Source organism: Heteronotia binoei, chromosome 12 (assembly GCF_032191835.1).
Source record: "Heteronotia binoei isolate CCM8104 ecotype False Entrance Well chromosome 12, APGP_CSIRO_Hbin_v1, whole genome shotgun sequence".
NCBI lineage: Eukaryota > Metazoa > Chordata > Lepidosauria > Squamata > Gekkonidae > Heteronotia > Heteronotia binoei.
In genome coordinates this window covers 77,075,814-77,086,413 of record NC_083234.1, presented here as the reverse complement: position 1 = coordinate 77,086,413, position 10,600 = coordinate 77,075,814, and the positions used below count along the sequence as shown (strand labels likewise).

Sequence of the window (10,600 nt, the reverse complement as noted above, 5' to 3'; positions counted from 1 at the left end):
CATGGTAAAAGTCTCTGAAAAATCAATTAATGATGGCTGTGTGACAATATGCATCCTAGGCATTGAAGCATGTTTCTGGGTCTTATTCAGCATCACATATCTCTTCTGCCAACAGGCTTTCTTATTGGAAAGAGAAAGGTAAGATCAGCATACTTTCAATAAATGGCTGGTAGCAACTCACTCTACTAACTCGGGTCCCTGGATGAATTCAGCCTGCTTAGTAAAGTCTTTCTAGTCACCACTAGATGTCATCAGAGCACACTCATTGCTCTGCATTCTTTGGTTCCCAAGGAAAAGTGATGGTGTAGGTCAGGGGTGTCGAAACATGCAGTCAGGGGCCAAAACAGGACCCCGGAGGGCTCCTATCAGGCCCCTGAGCAACTGGGTGTCATCTGCTTCCTTCTCTCCATATCTTGTTTCCTTCTGCATAACAGTTTGCTCTGCAAGGCTTGCTCAATTGCACAGGAGCTACAGAGCAAAACCTCTGTTTTCTCAGTTGGTTGAGGCTCCTCCCTTGGGGAGGAAGGGAGGGGGAGGAAGAGCTTGTTTTTCCAGGCTCTCTCAATTGAACAACAAAGCTACTGAGCCTAGGCTCTCTTCATTCTATTGGCTGAGGCTCCCCCTGGTCCCCTGGGGAAGGAAGGAAGGAAGGAAGGAAGGAAGGAAGGAAGGAAGGAAGGAAGGAAGGAAGGAAGGAAGGAGCCAGAGCTTCCTTTGTCCAGTTCCCTGGATCCTATGGGAGAAATACCGCCCCACCCCCCTGTGCAGCCTCACCGCCCCCCTTTTTTACCATTTAAAGGTTGGGGAAGGGACTGTGAAGCGCTTCCAAGGCCGACCTCCCCTTGCCCGTCGATCACCTGACCACGGGGGAAACTGTGGCGGCAACTGTTGAAAGAGCGGTGCTGCCCTTGCTGCTTACTGCCATGGCAGATGAGGTTCAATGTGGCCAAGTGCAAAGTAATGCACATTGGGGCCAAGAATCCCAGCTACAAATACAAGTTGATAGGGTGTGAACTGGCAGAGACTGACCAAGAGAGAGATCTTGGGGTCATGGTAGAGAACTCACTGAAAATGTCAAGACTCTGCGATTGCAATTAAAAAAAGGCCAACGCCATGCTGGGAATTTGTAGGAAGGCAACTGAAAACAAATCAGCCAGCATCATAATGCCCCTGTATAAATCAATGGTGTGGTCTCATTTGGAATACTGTGTACAATTCTGGTCGCTGCACCTCAAAAAGGATATTATAGCATTGGAAAAGTCCAGAAAAGGGCAATTAGAATGATTAAAGGCTTGGAATACTTTCCCTATGAAGAACGGTTAAAACGCTTGGGGCTCTTTAGCTTGGAGAAACGTCGACTGTGGGGTGACATGACAGAAGTTTACAAGATTATGCATGGGATGGAGAACGTAGAGAAAGAAGTACTTTTCTCCCTTTCTCACAATACAAGAACTCATGGGCATTCAATGAAATCGCTGAGCAGTAGGGTTAGAATGGATAAAAGGAAGTCCTTCTTCACCCAAAGGGTGATTAACATGTGGAATTCACTGCCACAAGAGGTGGTGGCGGCTACAAGCATAGCCAGCTTCAAGAGGGGTTTGGATAAAAATATGGAGCAGAGGTCCATCAGTGGCTATTAGCCACAGTATATTATTGGAACTGTCTGGGGCAGTGATGCTGTGTATTCTTAGTGCTGGGGGGGGGGGCAAAGTGGAAAGGCTTCTAGCCCCACCTGCGAACCTCCTTTCTTTTTTGGCCACTGTGTGACACAGTGTGTTAGACTGGATGGGCCATTGGCCTGATCCAACATGGCTTCTCTTATGTTCTTATGGTTTTGGTGGGGGGGGGGAGGTTGGCCTGGGAAGTGCTTCACGGCCCCTTCCCCAGCCTTTAAATGGTGAAAATGGGGGGAGGAGGAGGCACCGTGGGAGGGGGGGTGGTGAGGCTGCGCAGGGGGGCAGGGCGGGCAGTGAGGTGTGGCCTGGTTGGAAACGGGTTGGGGACCCCTGCTGTAGGGCATTCTACCCCTTTGAAGTCCTCCCCCTCCCCCTCTCTGCTCTCCTCAGGCTCCACCCCAGAATCTCCAGGTATTTCCCACCCTGGAGCTGGCAACCCTGCTGCATATACGAACATATGAAGCTGCCTTGTACTGAATCAGACCCTCGGTCCATCAAAGTCAGTATTGTCTACTCAGACTGGCAGCAGCTCTCCAGGATCTCAAGCTGAGGTTTTTCACACCTATTTGCCTGGATGTGTATCTTGGTTCCGAAAGGCAGCCACTGAAGTCGGGGAGGTATTTGTGGCTGTAACCCTGGAGAAGGACTCTCCACATTCGCCCTGGCAACACAGCCACCGGACCTAACAGCAGCAGCATAGCAACGCTGGACATTCCGTTGCACGTTCACCCACTTGTTCATCTTCCGACGTTATATCTGTCATCAAATATCAACAATGCCTCTCCACTCTCTATTGGATAAACAGGGTGGTCCCTGCACAAGAGAGTAAATGGGCATGCATCTGACATTTTAAACATCACAATATGCCCAAAACAGCCAGAGAACATTTTAATCTTCCTACAGATTCCATTGCTGACCTAAAAACAACAGTCCTCCAACAGAAAAGCTTCAGGGGGAGATTACAATGTGAGTGTCAAGCATTGTTTAATCTCTCTGTTATTGCCTGAATAAAATCAATATATTATAGATATGTTACTAACTCTGAATTAAACCTGGGCACATCAAAGTAGAAGAGTAGAGACAGATCTTTTGCGCCTCTTTCGCTTTCACTAACAGATGCAGGAATTTGCTCTTTGAAGATAAGGCCTCCAGGGACAGTTTCCCAGGCTAGCCCTGGACCCGGGAGGAATAACCACAGGGGAGATAAGAAAGTTACTGTGTGAACTTTCACATGTGAATACAGGCTTGTTTAGAATTTGTAGCAATGTTTAGAGAACCTTTGATGTGCCATCTTTAAATATGCATTCTACTGTTACTTTGTATCAGTTCCAATACCTAGCTCAATAGAACCATATGGATTATCAATAAACCATACTTTGTTTAAACTCAAGGACTGGTTCTGTTGAAAATTGTATGCTTGACAGTGAGACTGCTGAATTTGAATTCATTCATAAGTTCAGAGCGATGGACCTCCCAGGGCTGAATAGGGACCTAGGACCCTTATCTCACTATAAATGCTGATTTTCTCTCCCCACCAACCCCCAATACACAAACATTCCTCCCCTGCTCCAATCAAGCCGACTGTAGTGAGGATTGGACCTCTACATCCCAATTCCCTGCTTTGTAACCCCCTCCCACTTTCAGACTGGGATAGGACAACTCAGGGATCTTCCTGCTGGTGTCAGAGAAAGGGATTTTGACTCTCCAGAACATCTAACCCTCCAAGTCTTGGTCCCTCAGGGCAGAGGTGTCACTAGGGTGGGTTGCACCCTGGGGTGTAACTGATTCAAGTCACCCCACCCCCCATTGGGCATCACCCCTTTTGGAGGGCTGCGTCACCCCCCTCCGCACACAACCCCGCCCACTTCACATGGCCCCTCCCTCATCCGTAATCCAAGATACCAGTTTTGCAGCATTTAAGTTTCCCCCACTCACTCACACGCTTTTAGCTGAGCCGGCGGCAGCGCGGCCCCGGTTTCAGAATCCCGGCCAGCCCACACACAGCAGCAGCGTTCTAGTCCCAGGGCCAGCCCCTTCCTGTTGCGGGGGACCATGGGTCAGTGCCTGGGGCCAATGAGAATGCTCTGGGGGAGGGCCGATGGCCCCCTTGGCCCCTCCCTAGTGACGCCGCTGCCTCAGAGGCTCCTGGACTTTGATCTCACTGTACCACCAGGGCCAGTGTGTCGGGTTCTGCCACTCGAGGCAGAACCCCGACGCGCACCCACCCCCCTGCCATGGTGGAAAATTTTCACATGCATGCATTGCACACACGTGCAGCGTGATGACATCACCCAGAGGTAACGTCATCACGTCAGTCACTGAAGCACCATTGTTTCTGGGCGCTGAGGGTGGGGGAATTCCTCTGACCCTTCAGCGCCTAGAAACAAGGAGTGGCGCTTTCAGGCCTCGGTGTTCTCTGAGTTCGGAGAGTGCTGAGGCCTGAAAGCGCCATTGTTTCTAGGTGCTGAGAGACTGGGGGAGTTCCTCCAACCCCTCAGCATCCAGTCGGAGGCTTAGGGACGGCGCGAGCGAGGAGGGGGTGCCTGCCCTCCGACCCTGTTGGGAGCTGGCGCCTTAGCGCAGGCCCTGACTGCAGACCAACATGGCTACCCCCTGAGACTCCCACTCTGGATAGGAATGTGAAATCCTCCTGCTGCTTAAAAAAAAAAGCCACCACAAAATGATGTTGCCTACCGTTGGCAGCGCCGTCTAAAATTGTAGGTAATTTTAGATTTGCATTCAGGGTTAGATCACCCTCTCCCTGTTAACTTTCTGCACTGAGGATTCATCTTGATTGCGAGGACATACCCATGTGATAGGGTTGCTAGAGATCTCCCAGAACCGCAACTGATCTCCAAATGTCAGGATCAATTCCCCCTGAGAAAAAGGCTGGTTTGGAGGGTGGGCTCCTTTGCAGCAGATCATGCGGAGCGAGGCCCCTCCCCTCCCTAAACCCCGCCCTCCCCAGGCTCCACCTCCAAATCTCTAGGGAGAGCCCAACTCTACCTGCCACCAAGTGCCATTTCATAACTCACAGAGGACAAGCTGAATTTTGAACAGTGGAATCTACCTTACAGGAGTGTTGTCAGGCTAAACACCAAACCCCACAGAAACAAAAAGGCGGGGCCTTGTTGTTGCAGGCTGCGCCCAGAGGAACAAAATTAGTGGCAGGGGATGAGTCACCACTCACTTCTTCAAACAGTAGCAGGGGTGATTGGATTAGGTGTGATATGCAGAGGGGTCCCAGGTCTGGAGAAATCTACCTATCGTCATTTGGCTTCTGAAATCACTCTAGTCTCCAATTATAATGGCAGATGGAATCACATGATTCTGAGTAGATTCAGGTGGCCAGCCGTGTTGGTCTGAAGCAACAGAACAAAATCTTGAGTCCACTGGTCCCTTTGACACCAACGAAGTCTTATTCTGGGTCTAAGCATTCATGTGCAGGCACACTTCATAGATTCAGGCAGGTAGCCATATTTGTCTAAAGCAGCAGCAGAGTTGGTTTTGTACCCCATCCTTATTCATAAAAACATAAGAGAAGCCATGTTGGATCAGGCCAATGGCCCATCCAGTCCAACACTCTGTGTCACATAAGAAAAGCCATGTTGGATCAGGCCAATGGCCCATCCAGTCCAACACTCTGTGTCACATAAGAACATAAGAGAAGCCATGTTGGATCAGGCCAGTGGCCCATCCAGTCCAACACTCTGTGTCACAGAAGAACATAACAGAAGCCATGTTGGATCAGGCCAGTGGCCCCTCCAGTCCAACACTCTGTGTCACAGAAGAACATAAGAGAAGCCATGTTGGATCAGGCCAGTGGCCCATCCAGTCCAACACTCTGTGTCACAGAAGAACATAAGAGAAGCCCTGTTGGATCAGGCCAGTGGCCACTCCAGTCCAACACTCTGTGTCACATAAGAAAAGCCATGTTGGATCAGGCCAATGGCCCATCCAGTCCAACACTCTGTGTCACAGAAGAACATAAGAGAAGCCATGTTGGATCAGGCCAATGGCCCACCCAGTCCAACACTCTGTGTCACAGAAGAACATAAGAGAAGCCCTGTTGGATCAGGCCAGTGGCCCATCCAGTCCAACACTCTGTGTCACATAAGAAAAGCCATGTTGGATCAGGCCAATGGCCCATCCAGTCCAACACTCTGTGTCACAGAAGAACATAAGAGAAGCCATGTTGGATCAGGCCAGTGGCCCATCCAGTCCAACACTCTGTGTCACAGAAGAACATAAGAGAAGCCCTGTTGGATCAGGCCAGTGGCCCATCCAGTCCAACACTCTGTGTCACAGAAGAACATAAGAGAAGCCCTGTTGGATCAGGCCAGTGGCCCCTCCAGTCCAACACTCTGTGTCACATAAGAACATAAGAGAAGCCCTGTTGGATCAGGCCAGTGGCCCCTCCAGTCCAACACTCTGTGTCACAGAAGAACATAAGAGAAGCCATGTTGGATCAGGCCAGTGGCCCCTCCAGTCCAACACTCTGTGTCACATAAGAAAAGCCATGTTGGATCAGGCCAATGGCCCATCCAGTCCAACACTCTGTGTCACAGAAGAACATAAGAGAAGCCATGTTGGATCAGGCCAGTGGCCCCTCCAGTCCAACACTCTGTGTCACATAAGAAAAGCCATGTTGGATCAGGCCAATGGCCCATCCAGTCCAACACTCTGTGTCACAGAAGAGCATAAGAGAAGCCATGTTGGATCAGGCCAGTGGCCCCTCCAGTCCAACACTCTGTGTCACATAAGAACATCAGAGAAGCCATGTTGGATCAGGCCAGTGGCCCCTCCAGTCCAACACTCTGTGTCACATAAGAAAAGCCATGTTGGATCAGGCCAATGGCCCATCCAGTCCAACACTCTGTGTCACAGAAGAACATAAGAGAAGCCATGTTGGATCAGGCCAGTGGCCCCTCCAGTCCAACACTCTGTGTCACATAAGAAAAGCCATGTTGGATCAGGCCAATGGCCCATCCAGTCCAACACTCTGTGTCACAGAAGAACATAAGAGAAGCCCTGTTGGATCAGGCCAGTGGCCCATCCAGTCCAACACTCTGTGTCACACAGTGGCCAAAAACCCAGGCGCCATCAGAAGAAGAAGAAGATATTGGATTTATATCCCGCCCTCCACTCCAAAGAGTCTCAGAGCGGCTCACAATCTCCTTTACCTTCCTCCCCCACAACAGTCACCCTGTGAGGTGGGTGGGGCTGGAGAGGGCTCTCAAAGCAGCTGCCCTTTCAAGGACAACCTCTGCCAGAGCTATGACTGACCCAAGGCCATGCTAGCAGGTGCAAGTGGAGGAGTTGGGAATCAAACCCGGTTCTCCCAGATAAGAGAGCTCTGGCTGACCCAAGGCCATGCTAGCAGGTGCAAGTGGAGGAGTTGGGAATCAAACCCGGTTCTCCCAGATAAGAGTCCGCACACTTAACCACTACGCCAAACTGGCTCTCCAAGGAGGTCCACCAGTGGGGCCAGGACACTAGAAGCCCTCCCACTGTTGTCCCTCCCAAGCACCAAGAAGACAGAGCATCACTTGCCCCAAACAGAGTGTTCCATCTATACCATGGGTGTCGAACATGCGGAGAGGGGGCCGAATCAGGCCCCTGGAGGGCTCTCCTATCAGGCCCCCGAGCAGCTGGCTGGCATTTGCTTCCTTCTCCCTCCCTCTTGTTTCCTTTTGCATAACAGCTTGCTTTACCAGGCTCTCTCAATTGCACAGTAGAGCTACTGAGCCAAGCTTTTCTTCCTTCTATAGCTGAGGTTCCTCCCCCTCCTGGTCTCCTGGGAAGGGAGGGAAAGAGCCAGAGTTTCGTTTGCCAGTTCCCTAGATCCCATGGGAGAAATACAAAGAAAACACCATTAAGACCAATGAGTATATTTTAAGCATGTTTTAAGTCATTAAAAAAAAAAAAAAAAACCATATATTTAATTGTACACACATGGCCTGGCTTGACATGGCTTGGCCCAACCCGACATGGCCTGGCTCAACAAGGTCTCATTTATGTCAGATCTGGCCCTCATAACAAATGAGTTTGACACCCCTGTTTTACCCTGTGGCTAAGAGCCACTGGTAGACCTCTGCTCCAGATGTTTATCCAATCCCTTCTTGAAGCTGGCTATGCTTTCTATTTCTATTCCTCTCCCCACAACAGACATGTGGCTGTATGTGAAGAAGTGGGGACTCAAACAGGGTTCTCCAGATCAGAGTCCGCTGCTCTTAACCACTGCATCACATCAGGCTCCGAATAAAGTTTAAACCAATGAAGTTTAATTCTGGGTATATGCGTTAATGGCACGCCTCTTCAGATACTAACCGTTTTCCCACACTGCTTACCTTGGAGTGACGTCCCTCTTCACCGCGCAGCGTCTGCTCGGATTTCCCACCATCTGCTCCGGAGGAGCAGGAAGTTCCGGGGCTTCTGCATCGCAAATGTAAATCGCTAAAACCCAGTTTACATTAGCAACGCAAAAGCTGCGGCTCTTCTTGCTTCTCCAGAGCAGATGGTGGGAAATCCCAGCAGACGCTGCGTGGTGAAGAGGGACGTCACTCCGAGGTAAGCTGTGTGGGAAAACGGTAACTCTGAAACAGAAGTCACCAACTGTTACACTCTCTGCCTATATGTCATGGTTGGTGACTTGAAGTGGATGCGCACAAAAGCTTATACCAGGGGGAGCCAAACTTGCTTAATGTCAGAGCCACATAGAATACATTTCAGATGTTTGAGAGCCGCAGGACGAGAATATCAGATGTTTGAGAGCAGAAAGGAAGGCACACAGATGGGGGAGGTGGAGGTGGAACGAAAGCAACTTTAACTTGAAATGCATTCTCCAAGCTGCTGGCTGACTTGGCTCGGAGAAGTGATTTGAAAAGAAAAAATGCCTTCTCCAAGCCAGCCAATGGAGTGGTGGGGGTTTTGAGTCACGCAGTATGTGTGAAAGAGCCGCATGTGGCTCCCAAGCCACAGTTTGGCCACCCCAGCTTATACCTTGAATAAAACTTGGTAGGTCTTAAAGGTGCTGCTTTGCACTGCTGCTTCAGACCTGAATCAATATTTGATAATAACAGCCTTGCAGCCCATTAAACAACTACGGTAGACAAATTTGTTGCTGGCGGCAGAAACTTTTTGAGTCAGGCCTCCCTTTGTCGGAGGCATCTTTATCGATAACACACCCGGATGGCTTCCCCGTTTGTTTCTATGGCTGTGATCACACACGCCAAATAGTGCGCTTTCAATCTACTTCCAATGCACTTTCCAACTGGATATTACCGGGTGAGCTTGCAAAGTCCCGTCGGAGAGTGGGTGGAAAGCGCATTATTTAGCTGTGATCACGGCCTCCGTCTTGCCCCGCGAACCAGCCCGCCTTTGGCGACCTCGAGGTCTCAGCGGCCGCTAGGGGGCGCCGCCTCCCCGTCCGGCCAGAGCGAGGCGAAGACGCTGGCCAGTCTCGGCGCTCCCCCTCCGCGCGTGCGCAATCCCCGCGCTACAGCCTTCCCTCTCCCGGCTCTGCGCTTCCACGCGCCTCGAGGTGGGCGCATGCGCAGTCCCCCGGAGCTGTCAAGTCCTCCCTCCCCGTTACTCCAGGGCTGCCGCTGTCTTCGCCGCCTGCTGCTGCTGCTTTGGCCATTTTGCTCGGGAGCAGCAGCAATGAGGAGGTAGCAGCCGCACCAGAGGGGCCGGATCCTTGCAAGGAAACGCTGGCTGATCTGGGGCTGCCCGCGGGCCCTTGGAGAGGCTGTGGCGCCAGCTGGGGCTTTGCTGGGGGTCGGCGAGAAGAAGGGGGCCGGCACCCCGCAGCCCTCCCAGGCGGCCCCTCCCGGGCCAGCCCCCTCGGCCAGCCCCCGCGGGAGCGCCCGGCGGCACCATGAGCTGGGGGGCAGAGCTGTGGGTAAGCGAGCCGAGAGGGGCACGGCACGGCGGGGCGGGGGCGGGGGAGCTGAGCGCTGCAAAAGGCTGCTGCAAAAAGAAGTTTGCAAAAACCTCGCCCCAAAGAATCCCTCCCGGCAGCCCCGGGGAGCAAGAGCGGGTTGCAAAGGGCGCGGGAGAGGCGCGCTCCTTCCCTGCAAGCCGGAGCTCTGCGGGGTGCGTGGCTGGGCAGGGGGTGGGGTGGGGGGACGAAGCAGATTCCCCGAGCAGGGGGCGGCTGGCTGTCAGCGGAGGGAAGGAAGGAGGGCGGCGGGCGCTGAGCCCTCCCCGGCTGCAATGGGCACGTGCACGCAGCCTCCCCCCCGGAGGTGTGGGGCTGGCAGAGGGTTTCGAGCCCAGAGGCCCCGAAGAGCAAAGGAGCAGTCATAAAAGTTATTCTGCTCAGCTGCGGCAGTCGTTTCCGACGGGAGCCGCGTGCAGGGGAGAGAGAGAGAGAGAGAGAGCTCGCAGCAGCGGGGTTGGCCGCTCAGGCCTCTCCGCCGGCTTACTCGGGAGTCGAGGCATCTTGAATGCAGCGGGGCTCGTGCTGCAGGCGGCTTCCGAGGGTTTCGGCTCCTGCCTTCATCCCTCTCCCCCCCCCCCCCCTAAAAGCTGTATTTTGTGCACTGTGCGATTGTGTTGGATGGAAAGGGGTGCGTTTGAGGAAGACGTGCAGCTTTCACCCTCCACCCTCCCCGGAGTCTGCGAAGCTCTGGGTCCAGCCTCTGCACGGAACGCTGGAGAGGTTGCTTGCAATGAGGCTGGAATAAAGCAGCAGGAATTGGCAGTCGGGGCGAAGGTTTGGTAGCTTTTCTCCCTGCTTTTTGTTTTTTTTTTAAAGCGAGCATTTTGCAAAGGCCAGGCAGAAAGGCAGAGCTGATGGCTTCAGACCGCCCCCCCCCCCCAAGGGCATGGTCCTTGGAACGGGGGCTTAAGGATCAAATGCAGAGAAAAGGTTCCTGTTTGTTTGGTTAGTGTTTTTACAGGGAGGAGGGGAGCAAAAC

The 10,600-nt window shown here is 52.5% G+C and overlaps 1 protein-coding gene across 19 annotated transcripts in view; it reads left to right on the top strand.

Moving 5' to 3' along the window:
* The first annotated feature begins 9,554 nt into the window (after positions 1-9,554).
* The window catches only part of FNBP1 (formin binding protein 1), a 242,782-nt gene continuing 241,736 nt past the window's right edge, over positions 9,555-10,600 (top strand). For all 19 annotated transcript variants that reach the window (XM_060250480.1, XM_060250479.1, XM_060250497.1 and 16 more), the window contains exon 1: positions 9,555-9,579. In XM_060250480.1, coding sequence (XP_060106463.1) covers positions 9,556-9,579 — 24 coding nt within the window. In that variant the 5' untranslated portion in view covers position 9,555. The remainder of the gene's footprint in view (positions 9,580-10,600) is intronic.